A 20,162-nucleotide genomic window follows, 5' to 3' on the forward strand; every position below is an offset into this window, starting at 1 on the left:
TCAAACTTTCAATTAAAAATACTGGTAGCGGACAATCGCAGCATCTACTATTTGAAACGTGCAGCAGGAGCCAGGTAAAATCTTACTACAAACTCTGCACTGGTTAATATCTTTTCCAGAGGCAAATCAGGAAGCACAACTTCTTGCTTTGCACAGACCAGATCACGAAAACTTTACAATAGAAAGTTTATTTTTTTTGTTGATTTCCAGTCAGTTTTTTTAAAAACAAATACAAAAAAAAAAAAAAAAAAGCTGATCACATTTTGCTCAAACAGCCAGACTTTGACTATATTTGTAACTTTGTTCACAAAAAACATACATCACAGAAGCTGCGCTTAATAAGAGCCACTTCTAAGAGTTCGTGCAAAGAGTCATATACAAAGGCACAGCAAGGACATACTGCTTGGAATCACAGTTTTCGTCACAGATTCACTATTCACTACACGTAGGACAAGTTCAGTTGATTTCATCATTTCACCTCTACAACAGCATTAATTACACAGGAATTATATAGGTAGTTTGAATAAAAATATTTTTAACAGCTTGGAGCTATACAGACATTAACACTTGACCACACATGCACAGTTAAGCAGGTTGAGTGCAACACATAACATTTGTACTAAACGGGGGGAGGGTTTCTTTCTCTCTCTCCTTTTTTTTTTTAGCCTTATTTTTTTGTTCTTTTTTGTTTAGTTTTGTTTTGTTTTAACAGTTACTTCAAGTAACACAGCTCGCTTCATATAAATAAGTTAAAACATCTATTATTTTTTTCAAGACAAAGCCATTCAAGACAAAGAAATGTACGATAAAAGCAGATCTACTTATACACGCGAGAGAATGGTAATAAACAGGCTCATGATTAAAAGATGAATAAGGGCGACAAGAACAGGGTTTCTTCACAGAAGTAACACAAGGAAGTTTTAGAAAGTCAACTTAGTACTGACATGAGACGCAGGGTCAGCTAATACTGCTCAGTACTTTTAATTGATCAAACGCTTAGGGACGGAATGCCCCTCCTGCAGCTGCCATGCTCATACTTTTCAGCTTATTATCCTTTTTCCATTTCATTCTCCTGTTTTGGAACCAGATCTTTATTTGTCTCTCTGAGAGGCAAAGAGCATGTGCTATTTCAATCCTTCTTCTGCGGGTCAGGTATCTATTGAAGTGAAATTCCTTTTCCAGCTCCAAGGTCTGATAGCGGGTGTAAGCAGTCCGAGCCCTTTTCCCTTCTGGTCCCCCTATGTTGTCTGGAAGAGAAAAGTACATGATTTAGATTCTCAGCAGCCACTCGGAGCCTTCGTGTCTTATTGCAGCTACCAGCGACCAGGACCGTTATTCTCAGTCCTGCCTGGTTTTGTTTCTGGCTTGGATAAACGCTCAACAAGTTTCCTCCTCCAGCCCCTTTTCGGAAAGGCTTGGGGGAGGGGGATTTGGTGGTCTCGGTAAGTTTTCACTTGGATTTGGGGTTCGATTTTTTTAAATTGAAAAAAAAAAATTTTTTTTTTTAGACTAATTCGCCCCCCCCCCCGCCTCCGCCTGCCCCAGATAAGCTGGTTTGGGGGGTGCCTCTGCTGCTGGCTGGATTTCAGGGCTGGGAGAGCAAAGCTGAAGCGTGCAGCCCTTTCCCACGGCTGAGCTGGGGGAGGCTCTGGGAGGCAGCGAGCCCGCGGCTGCTCCCCCAGCAGCGAGGGCAGGGCAGGTACGCCGGGCTGAAAGTTGCTCCGCTTCCCCGCGCCCCTCGAGCCCTCTCCCCGGAGTTTGGGGCGACTCGCCCCCCCCCCCCCTCCCCCATGGCTTCCCAGCAGTGAAAACTGCCCTCGTCGCCCTCTCTTATTCTCTTTTTGATACGGCTTGGCAAAATAAATGGGGTCAACCGCGCCGTTCCCACTGGAGGATCCCCCTTCCAGAGGAGAGCCGGGAGCAGCCTCTGCTCCCGATCCCCCTCCGGGAAGGCGCTGTCTGCTCCCCCGCCGCCCGCCGGGGCCGGCGCTGGGAGCCAGGCGGGCTGTGATTTTGGGGCCGGGCGGTTTTTTCCCTTTTGGAGAGGACTCGCCGGGAAAGGGAGCGTGCTTCCCTGCGAGCAGAGTTGTGCTGTGCGCGGCGGCTGCCCGCTCTCACGCCCTCCTCTCCCCCTCTCCCCGACCTTGCTCGGCGCAGCCACCCGGTTTACATTAAATCCTCCTTTTCCTCCAGAGAAATAAAGAAAGAACAGGGTATATGCTTTACCATGACTTATGTGCAGTTTTCGCATCCAGGGGTAGATCTGGGGCTGTGAAGGCTGGGCTGTGCTTTGGTCGGTCGGGGCACTTGCCTGCTCGCTGCTTGCTGGAGTGTCTTCCTCAGTCCCAGACGAGGTGCCAACCCCGTCTCTGCTGATGTGCGTGTTGCTGCTGGAATTGGACGAAGTGCTGGTGGAGTTGGCGAGGGAGTTTTTCACCCCGTGGTGACTCTCGCTGACAGGCGAACCGGCCACGGCGGTGCAGGGCAGAGGGTCAGGGGGAGGCGAGTGGGAAGACGTCGCGGGCTGGTTGTACCTGGGCTCTGTCGAGGCAGAGGTGGTGTTGGCCGGGTAACTGCGGGGTCTCTCATTGGCACCAAAGTGGGTGGAAGCAGAGCGCCCGACGCTGAGGTCCATGCCATTGTAGCCGTATCCGTACCTGCCGGAGTGCATGCTGGCGGAGTCCCTGTATTGCTCGCTCACCGAGCTGTGATCTCCATAATTATGTAACTGGTAGTCCGGGCCATTTGGATAGCGACCGCAAAATGAGTTTACAAAATAAGAGCTCATTTGTTTTTTGATATGTGTGCTTGATTTGTGGCTCTTGGTCGTTTTGTGCGTCTATAGCACCCTTGCACAATTTATGATGAATTATGGAAATGACTGGGACATGTACTTGGTTCCCTCCTACGTAGGCACCCAAATATGGGGTACGGCTTCACATCACGTGCTTTTGTTGTCCAGTCGTAAATCCTGCCTGATGACCTCTAGAGGTAAACTCGTGCACTGGTGGGGGAGCTGGGAGGGCGCGGGCGGCCCGGGGCGCGCCGCCGCCGCGCGCCGCCGCCGCCGCCGCCCGCCCGTCCGCCGGCCTCCAGCGCCACCCGCTGGCGGCGCGGGGGATGGCGGCGGCTCCGCGGGGTCGGCCCGGGGTGACGGCCCCCGACGGCGGCGCGGAGCGGCGCGGGGCACGCCGCCGCCTAGCCTGCCACCGCCGACGGCGGCACCGGCAGCCGGCGGCGGGGCTGCGGGGCCGGCGGAGCTTGCTGCGCGACCCCGGCCGCCGGAGAGCCTGGCATGCGGGGACCGCTCCGCTTTGTGCCTGTTCTCCCCCGCGCGAGGCTTATTTACACCGGTTCACATATCCTACGTTACCCATCCTCGGATGCTATGCTGGCAACGTTTATGTCTCTTACTTTTTTTTTTTTTTTTTTTTTAATGATTCCTCCCCCCTTCCCCCTTTTTCCCGCGCCGGAGGTTTCGAGAGGCGCCTGGGTCCTGCCGATCTGAAATGGCAGGTACCTATGAAAGATAAATATCGTGCAGCGTTTTTCTAACTAGGGGGTCAAATTCCAGGCGCCTTTACGGTCGCCGTTATTTTTCCGCCTCTCGGGAAAAAAAAACCGTCTGAATGCGGCGGTAGCCATTTTGCATTAGTATTTTCCAGATTTGGCTTTTAAAATATTTAGAGCGGTAGCCCAAACTGCGCTGCCTTCCAAACAAAAGAGCCTTAATGCTTATACAAGTGTATTTGTACACAGCTTCACACGCACACTCACGCACACACAATATAATATATAGAGATACATCGTATATATTAATCGATATTTTCGCTGCGCTTATTTTACTTATAGAGAACTCGAAATGGAAGCATTTTATGGCAGCTACTTTTCTTTAGAGTATCTATTTATTTTTTCCAGTGCTAAGAAATGCGAATGTGAATTAAGATAACACAAAAGCAGGGAAGAAGATCCCCGAGTTAATATGACAGACACTTTCTTTTAATTAAAAAAAAAAAAAAAAAAAAAAAAAGGAAAGAAAGGAAAGAGAAGAAAGGAAGATCGACCCAAGCCCACGAAGCCCCAAGAAACGTAGTCCATAATTCAAAGCCCCTTCAGTGTAGAGCTGAGCTCACCGAAACCTCAGTGTAAGCTCAACGGGAACCACAGAAATTCGACCGCTTTGAAACCTCTTTCCTCGCTTCCCCTGAAGTTTAACGCCGAGTTTTTTACTTCAATACTAGTAGTGCAGATTAGGCAGTTCAGCGGCATTTTAAAAATCTCCCTGCAATTCATCTTCACTTTAACTGCAAGTTTATGCCCAGGGGTTTGTACAACGATTTTTTTAACAGTGTTTTCCTTCTTTTTGCCATTTAAATATCTTACACATGCGTAAAACTTTTTTTTTCTTCCCTGCAGACCATAAGCTCCCAAACAACATAACGAGATGGCCCGACATGGCGGGAGTTAGCAACAAAATAAACCCAGGGTTTTCTAAAATCTCTCGTATTTCTACAACACTAACATTTCTAATAAAAAAAAAATCACTCTCTTATGTCTTTTCACACAGGCACACCGGGGACACGCACCCACACACAGAAGCTGACCTCAAATATTTAAAAATCTGGGCCATTTCTCTAACATATTAAGCAACGCCATCTATGCTTTCGAAAGATGGTTATATACATACATGCCTGTAGCTCGAAAGCTAGGGCTTCCACATACATTAAAGAAAGTCACAGATGATTGAAAATGTACATCTTTTAACCAAGCCTTTTGGGAATTAATAGACTGTGAAAAACCTATAGGATTTTAGTAGCAGAAGGAACACAAGGTAAATAATAATAGTAATAGTAAGCACTAAGGAAAGGCCTGGTAGCGTTTATTAAACATGGTTCTACTCCCCTGACTTTTCCTCTGTTTCTTCGCTGCTGGGCGGTGTGGAATTTATGAATTTGTTTTCCTTTTTCCATTTCATCCGCCTGTTTTGAAACCATATTTTAATCTGGCGTTCAGTAAGGCAGAGAGCGTTTGCAATCTCAATACGTCGTCTTCGGGTTAAGTATCTGTTAAAATGAAATTCCTTCTCTAACTCTAGCGTTTGGTATCTGGTGTAAGTTTGCCTCCCTCGTCTCCCATGAGTTCCATATACTGTACCTGTAGAAGTAAAGACAAAACGATCGCATTGGACAGGGCCCACTGATTTCAGACCAGAAAGAGCGATTAGTATATTCTGCCTCCTTTTGCAGGCACAATCACGGGGAGGGGGGAAGCTGCTGTGGTTTCCTGGAGCCTTTTTTTTTTTTTTTTCCTCCCCCCCTCTTTTCCTTTCTCCTGCCTGACCAGCTGCAAATGCGGATGTGCAGCGTGCTTACGGTGGTGGGGCAACTGGCATACAAAGAGGCTTTAAGGTGGAACTAGGGAAAGTGAAGTAGGTCGCACCGTGTGAACCGCTGAGCAGTGTCTACCCGATGCATGTTGAGACCCTGTGCGCGCACACACACACGCGCGCGCGCGCACACACACACACACACACACACACGTGTGCGCGATCCGGGGAGCTGAACGCATGCATATGTGTGTGTGTGTGCGCACGTATATGCGGGTGTGTTTACACAAACACACTCTATTGCCATGGCTGTGACTACAGAGGATCTGTAATTGAAGTATAATTATAGACATCAGCTAAAGATCATAGAAGAGCCTTTGCCATTTGCTCCGGAATTTACTGCCCTCGAATGCAAAGCAGCATCAGAATGGTCTTGCTAAAAGTTTAACTTTCCAAAAAAGAAATGCGACCCACAGTCCAGCAAACATGAACTCGGGAGGGGAGAGGATGGGAGTCATTAGCAAACACTGGAAGTAAACGTCTTAATACGGGATAATTAAAAATAAGTGCCACCCCAATACACCCCACCACCACCCCGCATCACTCCTGGACAGAATAGTTCAATTATGTGAAGTTCACTCGTAAGTCAGAGAAAATCCGCGATGCCATGGAAGTGCGCCCACGGCCCCAGAAACGTGCTCTCAATATCCAATACTTACAGGCTAATGAGCTGGGGGAGGGGGGCGAGGAGGAATGTGCCACAAATGCATTGGATCCTCAGTACAGAGGGCATATTCCCTGCATCGCTCTCTGACAATGAAGAAGCGGAACAGAGGCTTTGGGGTGGCTTTAGGAGGGTGGTAAAACTGCTGTGCTCCTTTTTTTTCCTCTTTCTCTTTTTTTTTCTCCCATACCCCCCCACCCCACACACCCCCGCTTCCTAAGGATTCCCCAGTAACTTCCAGCAGTGAATCCACAAGCTGGGCTCTCGGCCACTGTTCCCCGGGTGCCAATGTGCCAGGTCTAAAATAACCTGGGAAGGTTTCGTGTTACACGCTGCCCTGCAGGAACCGTGCCTCTCCAGCAGTCAGGACTTCATCTCAAAACCAAAAACCACCCCAAAATCTTGGGGAAAGAAACTTTTCCTTCCACACACCCCCCACCCCCCTTGATTGCATCGAAACGCCTTACCAGCGCAGGAGTTCATCCGCTGCATCCAGGGGTAAACAGGACTCGTGTACTTCCGGTCGGTGCCTTCGTCATTTACAATTTTGGCTTGGACGCCGCTGGATTTGTACTGTTGATCGGAAGAAAAGTGCAGGTAGTCCCCGGCCCCCCTCTGTTTGCCACTGCCGGAGGGAGAGGCGCTACTAATTTCCTTGTCCGAATAAAAACAAGAGGCTCCGTACTCATAGGAAGCCCGATTGCAAGTAATGACGGTGTTGGACTGTTGGTAGAAACAAGGTGAGGTGTAAGTCTTGTCCTGCAGGCTGCTTGCCCCGTACGAAGCCGGAAAATGCCTGAGAGCATCATAGCCCGCCGGGTAAAGGGGGATCTGCCCGAGGAAAGAGTCCTGGCCCCCGGGCAGGCTTCCCGGGAAAGTGGGATTCACGAAATAGGAACTCATTTGCTCTCCCCCTCTCCCGGACCGTGATTTGTTGTGTATTAGTACATCTGGCGATAACTATTAGGAGTCGTCGAAGTGGTTTGTTTCTGGATGGCCGAGCGCCAAAAGCGACAGCAGAAAATAGGAGCAGCTGACGGCGGGGCGGCCAATGGGAGCGCGCGCGGCGCCCGCTCCCCCGGGGCCGCCGCCACCGCGCCGCCAACTTACCGGCAGCCCCGGCCCCGCCGCGCCGCCCCGCGCAGCGCCGCGCAACGCAACGCCGCGCCGCTGGGACCGGCCGCGCCCCCGGGGCGGCACCGCCCCTCCGGAGGAAAAATATTCCGATAATAACAACAGTAATAATAACAGGAATAATTCCCGGCAGGAGCAGGCGGTGCGGGCAGCGTGACAGCGGCGGACGGGGACACCCCCCCACCCGGCGGCTGGAGGCGGGGGGGCGCCCTTAAAAGTTGGGGGCCCCGGGGCAGGCTTGGCGCCCCCGGGAGCGGCGCAGCCCCGCGGGCAGGGCGGGCGAGGCGCCCCCGGCCCTCCGGTGGCGGAGGATGCGGCGGGGGAAAGTTTGGAGCGGAGGGAGCACGTGAAGGGGGAGCGGAGCGCCGCGCAGCGCTGGGGGGCCGGGCGGCCTCTCTGCCTTTTCCCACCCCGAAGCCACAACCGCATCCAGGAGGGTTTAGGCGATTTTTATTTTATTATTTTCCCCGCAAACCGCCCCTCCGCTGAGACTTCCCTGCGGAGCTCGCCCGGGGAGCCCGCCTTACCACCGAACCTAGCTTTTGTGAAAGAGGCCGACGCGTCCTGCGTGGAAGAGGTCTTGTATCTTAATGAACACCCTCATAATTAACGCAAAGGTTGTGGCCGGGGGAGGAAACGGTGGCCTTCCGGGGAGGGGGATTTTTGGTTTGCACCAAATGCCCGAGAAGGCCCCGGGAAGGGCTGGGCGGGCTCCCGGCGCCCCCCGAGCAGCCCAGATAAAGTTCCACGTGTCCTTTCTCCCCGAGTTCCCCCGCCCCCCGCCAGAGTCCACCCGAGGAAATAAAACATTCAAATTAAAAAACGAGCCAGTAGGACTATTCCCAATTAATACAGCCCTGCTAATGAGTCAGCAGAAGCCAATCGGTTTCGTTGTTGCTCCGAATAATTTGATTAAATGTGGATGTGTGTCTTTAAAAGGGAAAAAAATAATACGTGAAACAAATATTTCCACCTTCATTTTTCAACATGGCAGTTACCCCATAGCGGAAATATAATTCTTGGCCCAGGGCAGGGACAGTAACAGTGCTGATGAAATACGCTGAGGCGCTTTTAATTCAGCCGTAACCCTGCAGTTCCTGGAGATAACATGAGGTTGTTCATTCCAAGCTGTATTTACTCATAATCCGTGCTCATTACAACAGATTGAATAGCCTGACTTTAAACGCGCTCTGACGGAAAGTGACATTCGTACGAGCCCTGTTTCCTAAAGTAGCTTTCAAAGGAGAGTTTTGTTGTTGTTGGGAGACTATTTGTCTCATTTCCGGGGGCAGATTACGATACCTATAAAACAGTAGTGAGTTAAAACATCGCTCCACAATAGATTGTATTGTTCACAGTCTCAGCTGGACTTTCACATTCAGATGTTGATTGCCTCCAATTTTATTTTTTTTTTGCTCCCAACTTCCTTAACCTCTTCAGCCCGGCTAATCCATAAACACACCTGGTAGAATTACAGCTCACTAGCTGCATGCTTTGGAAGGTCATTTCAGAAACATGTATTTCCTGAAAGCCAGCCTTCTCCAGAAAAAGGTTTTTACTCAGTGAGAATAGAGTTAAAAAATGAGGGAACACCAGCAAACAGATACACAGCACGCTAAATACAAAGAGGTCTTTAAAAGAGTAGATTTTCGCCAACATAGGTCAGAACGAAAACGCACCGTGAAAAATGAATACTCGGGCCGAGCGAAACCCACCAGCCTCACTTTAAACAAGTTGTGGCCAGACAGTCTTTTGTTTCAATCCATCACACAGAGACAAAAAAAAAAAAAAATCACTCTAAGTTTAGTTATATTTACATTTTATAGCATCAGTTACAGACTGATTTTTTTTCTCTTTCTCTCTTTTTCTTTTTGTTTCTTTCCTCCTTTTCAAGATACTGTTTGCCTCCAAACCAAACTGTCGAAAGCCCGACGGCAGGCAGCGAAAATATTTCTTCGTTGATCCCATAATATTAAAAGGAATGAAATGTGCACGTTTGCCTGGCTGGGTCGTGTTAGAATAGTTACAGTGACAGCTAAACAATCTGCACTGCAATCTCCGCTTCAGTCACATTCAGGCATCCTTTCCGCTCCTCCCCCCTACCCCCAGAAAACCCCGAATTACAATAATCTGTTACCCCCCAGCTCTGTTGGGGAAATGCCCTGTCCGGACACATTTCGCAGCAGTTTCCCTTCACCATTTCCCCCCCTGGAAAGCAGAAAGCCAACCGCTGCATTTTGCCACCGCAACAAAATCACACTTTGCGATACCCGTGTATTTAATCCGCCTTTTATTTGTTTTCGGAATTCCCCGCATCCCCAGCACCTCCTCCACCACACACTTCGCCTTCCTCCTCCCGCCGAAAACCCGGACGGCAACCTCAGCCACCCTCGGATACAGGTGCGGGGGCAGTAACCCTCTTAAACTGAAAAGCCTCCTTTTCCTAGGATATAAAACCACTTACAAATCCTTATCATGCTCGGCAGCGTCACCAAAACCAACCTTTAACTAATAGCTCCTAATCCAAACAGTTTGGGCAAGGCGAACCGTTGTTTAGGCTGACGGGGTGCGGGAGCCTGGCCGGGGAGGCGCGGGCGGGTCCTCCCAGCCCGCTCCCACTGTAATATTTTACAGTTGACACGCACCGAGCTACAAGCGGAGGGAAAGGGGAGGGGGCAGAGCCGGTCCCGCAGGAATATCTTGCCCGGGGGCGAGCCGCGATGCTCCTATAGAAAAAGGTAGGCCAGATTTTTTTGTTGGGTTGTTGTTTTCTTAATTATTTTATTTGGTCTTTTATTTGGGTTTCCCCCGAGCAGCGCAGGCTCCCAGCGCTGCCCTTCCCAGGGGCTGCGGGGGCCGCTCCGCGCCCGCCTCCGCCGTTCCGCCACGCCGTGGCAGCACTGAGCACCCGCGGCCCCGCAATAAATAATCCGGCGCTCACTGCAGCTCCAGTCCGGCGGATACCGCAATGCAATGCAAATGCAATGCTTTATCAGCCCGGCAGTACAAGCAGAGCCGGGGCCAACACTTAAAGCGCCCAGAGCCGCTCACTTGCCATAAGGAGGCGGGAGCGGAGCCGGGCGGCGGCGGGGGGTCTCGGGGGCGCCGTCCCCGGGGCCCCGCTCCCCCCCCCGTCGGCACACACCGCGGGGCACCGGCTCGCCAGCCGCCGCTCCCCCCGCCCCAGCGCCGCACCGTAACAGTCACAACAAGGAGGGAAAGGGGGGAAAAAAGCTCCATCTCCGGCGCTGAGATCAGTTTAGCTGCTGCAAATCCCGCTCCGCGCAGCCGAGGAGCGCAAGCTACCCACGCCGGAAAGCGCCGGCACCTCTGCTCCGATGGACCCACGGCGAGGCATGGGGGGTTTGCAGGCAGCGCTTGATCTGATAAAGAAAATCAAAGACACATTCGCGCTGTTTCCGCCGCGCAGAAATAACCTTTCTCCTGAACATGCCAGGGGAGCCAGGAGTCATTGTGCTGACTGCTGGGTTTTTTTCTGAAACAGTAAAAATTAAATTACATCTACATTTCAGCTGCCGCAAATGAACTTTAAGTTAATGCTACGAAATAAAAAAAAAAAATATGGGGGGGTTAATTTTTTTTTTCCTTGTGCTGCGGGGAAAAAAAAAATCAAACCAACCCGGATTGATACTATAAACCTACATTCTGAGAAAATAACCTGAATGTCACAGCAACCCTCTGGCAAATGCAAACAGAAATAAACTTCGTGAAAAAAAAAATCCACAGCGTCCTTGCTAAATAATAGAAAGTAGACAATTTATTTAGGCATATTTTTGCATGCACTGGTCAAAATCAACTGAGCTGCAGCCACCTCTATTTTTGGCCGGTAACATTTCAATTTGGTTTAATTGCACATGTCTAATATTTAAACGTATTAAACCATGTTTCCCTGCTTACGGTAGTGTCATATACATTTCTCACCTTTTAGGTTCTGGCTCACAGGAGCCCCTGCGACTTTGACAGCTGTCGCTTTGGCTGCACAGGAGACGAATCGCCCTCCTTTTGGTGCCAGAAGAAGCAGGAAATTAGCCAGGTTGCAAGTTGAAAATCTGCCACGCCAGTGCTTTGAATCCAATATGCCACACCTTCCAGCGGGGGAACTGGAAATTGCCATCCCGGATCTGTGTTCTAGGCGGCTGCTTATGCCGAACCTCCGCACACTTTGTTCACTATTGCCTTACAAAGAACAAATGAAATGGGGATTGAAAGCCAGAGAGATCCGAAGCAGGACAGAGCTCAGCAAAAGAATGCGGCTCTATTCTCGCAAGGGAAATTATAAAAAAGTTCATGTTCACGGTTACCATCCACATGACCGACAACGACCAATGGAAAAACCGAACAACTCATAAAGTTGTATTGCAAAGTTGTAAATTTTCATAAACAACAACGGATTTATGGCCTTTTCCTCATCACTAAGAAGAGGCAGGTCTTAGAGAGGCGCCATCTTACCACAGAGGCAGCCCTGGAGTTTTCTAAAAGACCTGGAGTTTGTACTAATTTTATTAAAATTACAATTAGTACGTTGACCAGGAATGGAGTATAGCAGGAAAAGGGAACTTCTGTGCAAATGATGCTCTGGTTCTACCTGCATTTACCCGGCCGAATAAAGGGACTTTTAGGGGGAGATTTTTTTTTTCTTCTTTTTTTAAAAAAGATTGAAAATATTAGATCTCCTAGACATTACGTGGTAGCTGGCAAAACCGATACATTTTCTAAAGCGGGGGGATTTCCCCCCTTTTTAATGCTATCCTGATGCCCCTCCGCCCCCCAAAAGCTGCACGCACAAACCACACACGTACTTGACCAGATCATTTATGCTTGGAACTTTCGCATCTCACTTTCTGTTCATTACAAATTATTATTTCACTGCATGTGATTTCGGCTTGATCGCCGGCCGGCTGGACAGAGGTTATGATTGCAAGAGGACACGGGAACACGGTGGAAGGAAGCCCTCCCATAAAGAAGGCTTTCCGCTTTATTAATCAACTGCGCTAGGGGGAAAAAAAATTCAGAAATTGACTGATTCCTATCAATTCATCACCTTGCATTTTTTTCCTTTGATTACGGAAGAAGAAGATTTATATGGTCTGATTTCTCTATTTGTCTGTGTAAATTATTTTTTTATGCTTCCTTCGAAATGTTTCCCTAATAAACAAACACAATTCATTGTCAACAAGCATATTTATTTTCTGTGTAACATAAAACACATTTATTGTGGGAGATGTTTGAACACGGTATCACTTCCAAAGAGAGTTCACAGACATTTTTTTCCCCACTTCCAATACTTACACGGCATACCCAAATGTTCACAACGAACACATCGAAACACATTGTAACATACAATTTTTGAATAAACTTTCGCCAAACCTTCAAGACGGATTTATACAGAGTTCTTAACAATACATCATGCTACAAAGTTTCCAAATTAATTACATACTTCCCAATTTATGACATGATCTTACAAATTAACTCCAAGACGAATATAAATGACAAAAAAAAAAAAAAAAAGAAAAACCAACAAAAAAAACCCCAACCAGTATCTGCTATTGTAGGAAAATTCACGGTATTACATATTAACACGTTCAGATATTCAGGACAAACAGGGTTTTTTTAAAGGTGGTTACATGGTCATTTAAATTCACTTCTCAAAGAACACTTCCCGCTATATTAAGATCAACCTAGAATAAAACGGCCTTTAGCAGAGGCAGCCGAAGGTAGAAGCCAACGGGAGATATTAAACCGCTTTGTACAATATTGGCATGTTTGCTTCCTCGGAATAGTAAAGAATCGAGAACAAAGATATATTGCAGCATATGGTTTTCATTTATAATTGCTTTGGAATAAATATATTATTTTAAATTTAAATATATTCAGCCTTTTCGGTACCAAATTCTATACCAAAGCTATTGATGCGTGCTTTTCAAATGACTACACTTACATTTCTAAAAGCATTTTGCGATTCACATTAGTAATGTTATCTTCTTTCGACTACTAAAATACAGTATACTTTCGAAGATAGGTAGGCGGAGCAAGATATATAGGTAGTCTGGAAAATAGGTAGTACAAATCATTGCTGTGGATTGTAGTGGTTTGTGGAACATCTTTTTTTTTTTTTTTTTTTTTTTTTCCCCTTGCCGTTTAACCTTTTGTTAGTGTAGCTGTTAGTTATGATACTTTCCTAACAATAATTAAAAAAAAGAAAAAAAGAAAAAAAAAGAGAAGTGCAGAGCTACTTATTCAAAATTAGGTAGTTTTTCTTAATGTGAGCCTAATGCACTTTTCCCCTTACACATGATTGGGACTATTGAGTCAGGTAGTTATTTCGGAAGGTCACGGTTTACCATCTGTGCAAGCAGCAGTTCTCTCACTGAAATGTCTCCTGGACAAACTCAGCCAGGTTTGGGTAAACGAAAAAACAAATGATTGTAGGATGCTCTTAGGAGATATTACCGAGAAGTTCGGCACAGGGCAGATTTGGGGAGTACAAGAGAGTGGAGAGAAGGCTGGAAAGCCACCCCAAGAAACATTTTCGTGTTTGCAAATGCTCACTTGCAAGATGATTATTAAAGGGAACTGATATTTTTGTATTTTTTTAAATAAAAACAGTGAGTGTCTCTCTTTTTTTGTTGTTGTTTTGTTTTTTCTTCTCCCCTCTTTAAAGGGAGCTTTTCCAACTGTCATGTGCATACGTTATACTGAGATCGCTTCCTCGAGTGGGACTCCTTAGTCCTCCTCCTCTTCGTCTTCTTCCACTTTCTCGACCGAGGCTGCTGCTGACGTGGGCTCGTTGGGAGCCGGGGTGCTGGAGCTCTCTTCCTTGTGCTCCTTCTTCCACTTCATCCTCCGGTTTTGGAACCAGATTTTGATCTGCCTTTCCGTCAGGCAAAGGGCATGGGCGATCTCTATCCTCCGCCGCCGAGTCAGATAACGATTGAAGTGGAATTCCTTCTCCAGCTCCAGGGTCTGGTAGCGGGTGTAGGTCTGGCGCCCTCGCTTCCTATCTGGACCTGAAAGCAGGCACACACGGCCAGGAGTTAGGCAAGAAGAGAAGTGGAAAGTTTTCTCTTTTTAGTGTTGGGTGTGTGTCTGGGTTCATTATTGTTGTTATTATGATTATTATTATTAAACAAACAAAAAGCGGCCGAGCGAGAGTGAATGATCCCCTTCCCTCACTTCCACCCGCCCCCCCACTTTGCCCTAACAAAGACATTTCAGCCACACGACCTGCCCTGCTCAGGCAGGGCAAAAATTAAGTTGCTCGAGACCTAGAAAAAGTGGAGAGAAAGCATTCAGGAGAGGAGGTGGGGGAGGAAATTGCTTTTGGGAGGAGGAACTTTGCCCCCAGGCTATGTATTTCCCTAAAACCTTCCAGACTTTCGCGTTTCGCAAGGGGAAATAAAAAGCTGGAAGGCTGGGCTGTATTTATTTTATTTTCATGTCGGGGGCTCCCTACACACACACACACACACCCCCCAACCCCGCCTGGATCGTAAACAATACATCGCATTTAGCTCCAGAAGAGAGCTCTCCTTTTTCACACACTCTCGCCCCCAGTCCCGTCCCCCCGTGTCGTCGTCGTCCCCCCCCGCCCCGTTTTCCTGTTTAGTACATTTCTATAGATCCTTATCTCCGTGGAAAGGGCAGGGGGGACGAAAGTGGCACGTCTCGGCAACGTGGGCTGGCAAAGTCTTCAGCAGCCCGTCCCCCGCTCCTGAACGCCCCTCTCCCCTCCGCCTTCCCCCGCCAGCGGGATTTCTTTGCCCAACTTCGGCAGAGGGCAGGGGAGACGTTTACCCGTGGGGGCTCTGGGAGCCCGCAGCCAACTCTCCACATTTCTATAGCAAACAGCGCAAATCAACTCAATGCTAAAATTCCATAGCAAATGGAGTTAAATAAATTTACGAGGCTAGAACCCATTAATTGGGCAATAAAAAGTTTTATGATACTCATTTACATACAATGCCACGGGCTTTCTACGCAATGGCGCCTCGGCTATAATTAAAACCATAAAGGCTGTGCTGACAGTAATTCTGGCGACACGCTTTGCCTGGCTGCCACGGCTCCGAGCCCTCTCCGCTTGCCCCTACCTGAAGACCTCATCCAGGGGTATATCCGGAAATTAGGCTCAGCCTGGTTGTGCAGGTTGCTTTCCTCCGCTTTCTCACAGCTGGGTTTGGTTAGCTCATTGCAGAGGACGGGAATGTTCTGATCAAAAGAGGAACAATGCAGGTTGTAGGCATCAGAGCCCAGGCTGTATCCGGAAGAGAACGGGCTTTGATATATGGTACTGTTCACATTGTACAAGCCGGGCATGGAGGAGGCGAAGGCACCCGCGCCTGGTCCATAGCCGCTTCTCTGGGAGTTGCTTGCAAAGGAGCAAGAAGTAGGCTCTGCATTTTGGAAAAGAGAAGCCCCCGCCGTATATTTGCTAAAAAGCGCATTCACATAATACGAAGAGCTCATAATTTTGACCTGTGATTTGTTGTCCGGCAGGCTTCAGTGTCGGTTTTACGAGGTAGCGTGATATATGATAACATTACACCCCCAGATTTACACCAAACCCCATTTTCTTTTGGACTGAGCTGCCTCGAGCACGTGACCGGTCATGTGACGCCGCCCGCCAATCCCCGCCCGCCTCACAGGTGGTGCCGGCCGCGGCCCGCCGGTGCCCGGCCATGGACGGGCCGGGGCCGCCGCCGCCGCCGCGCCCGGCAGCGCCCTCCAGCCGCCACCGCCCCCTCGCCCCCGACGGCGCCGACACGGGGTGGGGGCGCTCGGCCCGCCGACGGGGCGCGCACACCATGTGGTCCTTCAGGCGGACCGAGGGGTGTCTCGGAACACAAAATAAAATAAATAAAATAAAATAGAAACTTCGAAGGTGGCCGCTCGTCACCCACGCGTTGGTTTTTTTTCCGTGAGGAAAATAAGCGGGCGGGAGCCCCGCGGCGGGGTTTGCGGGGGGTACCCCCGCCACGCCGGGCCCCAGCCGCACCGCCGCCGGCCCTGAAGGGCTGCCCGAGCCTTGAAAATCCAAGGCGGCGCCCTGGAGTAAGCCTCGCCGGGTTCCAGCCCCCCCCGGGAAAAAACACGGGCACCCTCCCCGGAAAAAAACCAAACAAAAACCCCTAAACCACCCAAACACCAAAAATGAAGAAAAAAATAATTATGCCAGCGCTTAACTTTCTGAGCGCCTCGAAAAGAAGAAACAAAATCAACCAAAATCCCCAGATTTGAAGAAATCGCCTACAAATGGCTTCAGATCTCAGCCGCCCCTTTTTACCTTTCTGCCCTAACGTACCTTACAGCCCGACGCGTGAGGCGGCGGCGGCACGCTCAGATGACGGGGAGCGCCGCTGCTTTTCTAAACACTGGGCTCCCCAACAATGCGAATGGCTCTCCATTGAGGATGCTGCACCGTGCCCTTCCTTTAAACGGATCGTAAAATGAGTTTCCTTCCCTCAGACAGGGAGTCCTGGTAAAGACAGCTTTTACTGCCTGCCTGTATTGCACATCATAAACTGGAAGGAGCACAATGGAATTGCCCCGGAAATTCTCCTTTCAATTATAGTTTGGTGCCCCGTGTACAAAGACTTTCTCACCAGTTAAAATTGTTCTCGGTGATATTTCGCACGGACCCTAAACTTTACGTTTTGTAAACGTGGGACACCGTCTACCCCCACACACACCTCCATGACATATATACACACACACACACACACACACGCGCGCGCGAACCCTTTGGGACTCTTTATGCCCGGTTATTGCAGCCCCATGAATACAGGTTACTGACAGAAGCAAGTAAATTCTCTAAAGCCGGATCCCTAAGATATTGGTGCTTCAGAGCATTCAAATGTGGCGGCTGTATGTAGATATTTGCCAAGTATTAAGTACGTGAATATGCAGTTATTATTTGCAGGCGTAAGGCAGAAGCTGGTGAAAGAGCCCTATTCGGTTATTTCTCCCAATTCGCCAATATTAGACAATATCCCCGCGGTCGCAATCGCGATGTGGGAACACGCCGGCAGAAGAGGCTGTTGGAAAGGAAATAAAGGCCCAAGAAGTTAAACGAATGCGATGCAAACAAGACGACGACCAAGAAGATCAAAGAGGCTGAAGTAGATGACATTAGACCAATAAATTGCTCCTCTAGTGACAACGTACCAAGATGCAAGAAGAAAGAAACAGCAAATATAACCAATGTCTAGACTTAAATATGGATAGCGTAGAACCACTTAGATTAGCTGGGTGGTTGTATTTCGAGCTCTCTGATTCTGTACAATTTGCACATTTATGTATTTTTCTTTGCGTGTGTGTGTTTACTGCCGCCACCTTTTTTTTTTTTTAACATATTTTGCTTTCAGCTTTTTTTTCCAGCCAACCCCCAAGATTTCTCAAAAAGTCTTCACTGAATAAATTTAAAAGAACCCCAGACTTGGGTTCCCTCCACCTTATTTACTTTCCCCACCCTCTGCGTGTTAGGCATAGCACTGCCTCTGAAACAGCCTCTGTAATCTCCAGTTTTGTCGCTTCCAAAACTAGGCTACATCCCCGCGCCTGAAAACATACATTTAATTTAATTTCTTTTTTTCTTTTTTTTTCCTTCTCTTTTTTTCTTTTTCCCAGCCGAGGAAACGGCGAATGGGAGCAGACTGCAAGGTTTCAACCACCGCAATATTCTCACACGATTAAAAAAAAATCCTCTAGGCGGGATTCGTGGTATTTTTTTTTTTTCGTGTGAGCTCTGGACTACTTCTCTTTGCCTTCTGAGCTTTTCCGGGAAGTAAAAGGTAGTGATAAAATGGTGCTCATAAGTTATAAGCGACCTGGGAGCACTACATGATTATGGCTTGTGTATTAAGCAGTATCTTGATGTGGTTCATACTAGAGAAGATGTTGTTGTTTTGGAATCTGTTCCCGCCGTAATTTATCCACAATTATAATGGAGCGTACTGTGCCAAGTTATTACTCAATATGACGACGCATAAACACTTTTTAATTTCAATATAATTTTACTGCTCGAGGAAAAAAAATAATTAATCATAATAAGTTTAGCAATGCCATTGTAGACAAACATTTGATAGGAAGACTCTTGTTAGAAAGCAGGGAGTGGCTGTTGTTCTTTATCCCTGGAAAGAATTAAATCTCTGAAACAGTGCGGGGGAAAAATAGCTCAGTGCTTGCATTCCTTCCCGATGCTGAACTTCGATATAAAGAGATTGGCTTTGATTTAAGGAAAAGTAAATAAAACACAGAGAAAGTAGTTTTGTTACGGAGTACTGTGCAGCGATTTGTTTAGTTGTCTGGCTTAAACTTGAAAAATACAACGTTCATACTTCAGCCCACATTTTCTGCTTCCTTTCCTCCTGCCTTTATTTTCCTTCCAATTAGTTTATCCCCCTCTCTTTTGGCAACTGCAGTCTGAAAATACTCCGCAATTCCTCGCTAAGCCTCATTCTCAAGGCACGAAAGCCAACAAAAGCAAAACGGAAAAAAATACGAAAACGATTGGAGGAAATCAAAATAGAAGGCGAGAAGTTAGGAATGACTTTGAGACACGTCAAGTTTGCAGAGCATCAGCCTGCTAGCATCTGTATCATATAATTACAACGGGTCCCACAGATCTGGAATTGCTGGGGACACAGGCAGGGATTTTTATTTGTATCAAAGACAGCTGTTGAGGAATCTCACTGGCCGGTAAATAATTTTCAGACGAGAGGTTTGCGGCGCTGCCGTTTCCCCGCACGGCTGTGTCTCCAGCTACGCGGGGCGAGAGGACACTGGAGAACCCGTCGCTTCGCCCCCCGCCCCCAGGGCGAAGGTCTTCGGGCGCTCTCCTCCCGGGCTGATCGGGCTGATCCTGCCCGAGCTCCTCGATTACCCCTTTCTCCAAATATTTCAGTTCTCACCAGCCCTTCGGGAGATCGGGACACCCTGTTTGCAGGCTCAGAGGTTCGCCGGAGAAGGGCGAAGATTTGGGGCAAGGGGAAGAGGAGCTGGCAGTTCGGTGCCAGGGCTCCGTCCGTCTCTGTCAGCTACTAGGAAATGCCTTGCTGTTTTGAGAATAATAAATGCAGGGTATGTCCTTGGTGCAGAGCAAGCTTGACTTTTACCACGAGTGCAACGAGCGTGGCCAGGCGTAAAATGCCACCCTAACCACACCCGGTGGCAGCGGTGCATCCCTCACCGTACTCCCGGGATAAGGGGGGAAAAAAACCCCAACAACTCAAACCTATCGGCCTTTGCGAATACCACACCGGCGGTTCCGACCCTAGTTATGCTCCCATAAAGTCGACATTTTAGGAGCTTTCGGGGAGGCGGCCGAGCGCTTGATGGCGGGCGGCCGCGCGCTCTTTCGCGGGCTCACAGCGCCACCTGCCGCCGGCCGGCCGCCACCACCGCCGCCCCGCCGCGTCGGCCCCGCGGAGCCAGCGCCTCTGCCCGCCAGCGCACGGGAAGATAAATGTCCACCTCCCAGCCTGGATTTAAGCAGGGGAAGGCCAATAAAAGGTTGTTATTTCCGCTCGCCCGCTTTATCTAAAACAGCCAGACAAAACAAATGAAAAGGCTTTTGTAGAAAATCTTAATTGTGGCTGGACAGTTGTAAACTCATTAAGAGCCGAATTCCAGACAGTTTGCAGACCCGTCATTTATTACACACTCTTAATGCCGATTCTTTGAAGTTGCCTCTGTCTGCAACAACAGAGGGCGTCCCAGCATCCCCAAATACTGGCTCAGGGATCAATTAGGGGCTTTTTGTGTGTGTGCACACCAGAACGAGCTCCCCTTTGCTAATTAGAACTCATCAAATCTTATCCTGGATTTTTTTTTTTAAGGTGAAGCCGAAAGCTTTTTTTTTTTTCTCTCTCCCGCAGTTCTGCACATCTGTAAACTTCTTGCCGGCTCCCTAAGTTTTGTCTTTAGCCCTGCAGCGTTTTACACCCCATAAACGGTTACAGC

The 20,162-nt window shown here is 48.6% G+C and overlaps 4 protein-coding genes across 4 annotated transcripts in view; all 4 read right to left on the reverse strand.

Moving 5' to 3' along the window:
- The window catches only part of HOXA3 (homeobox A3), a 45,553-nt gene extending 34,296 nt beyond the window's left edge, over positions 1 to 11,257 (reverse strand). Inside the window, exon 1 of the mRNA XM_056335915.1 lies at positions 11,127 to 11,257. The gene's annotated coding sequence lies outside the window, so the exon portion shown is untranslated. The remainder of the gene's footprint in view (positions 1 to 11,126) is intronic.
- Positions 204 to 3,418, reverse strand: HOXA5 (homeobox A5). Its single transcript, XM_056335920.1, has 2 exons — positions 2,227 to 3,418; positions 204 to 1,247 (listed from the first exon to the last, which is right to left on the reverse strand). The coding sequence occupies exons 1-2, from the start codon at positions 2,786 to 2,788 to the stop codon at positions 997 to 999; spliced, it is 813 nt and encodes a 270-aa protein (XP_056191895.1). The 5' UTR covers positions 2,789 to 3,418; the 3' UTR covers positions 204 to 996.
- On the reverse strand, positions 4,753 to 7,154 carry HOXA6 (homeobox A6). The gene is made up of 2 exons (XM_056335921.1): positions 6,518 to 7,154; positions 4,753 to 5,154 (listed from the first exon to the last, which is right to left on the reverse strand). Exons 1-2 carry the CDS (start codon positions 6,951 to 6,953, stop codon positions 4,895 to 4,897), a joined length of 696 nt encoding a protein of 231 aa, XP_056191896.1. The 5' UTR covers positions 6,954 to 7,154; the 3' UTR covers positions 4,753 to 4,894.
- A 2,109-nt stretch (positions 11,258 to 13,366) lies between the features above and the next one.
- On the reverse strand, positions 13,367 to 15,799 carry HOXA7 (homeobox A7). Its single transcript, XM_056335922.1, has 2 exons — positions 15,293 to 15,799; positions 13,367 to 14,212 (listed from the first exon to the last, which is right to left on the reverse strand). Exons 1-2 carry the CDS (start codon positions 15,666 to 15,668, stop codon positions 13,929 to 13,931), a joined length of 660 nt encoding a protein of 219 aa, XP_056191897.1. The 5' UTR covers positions 15,669 to 15,799; the 3' UTR covers positions 13,367 to 13,928.
- Between the last annotated feature and the right edge of the window lie 4,363 nt (positions 15,800 to 20,162).

This window comes from Falco biarmicus, chromosome 4 (genome assembly GCF_023638135.1).
Source record: "Falco biarmicus isolate bFalBia1 chromosome 4, bFalBia1.pri, whole genome shotgun sequence".
Classification (NCBI taxonomy): Eukaryota; Metazoa; Chordata; class Aves; order Falconiformes; family Falconidae; genus Falco; species Falco biarmicus.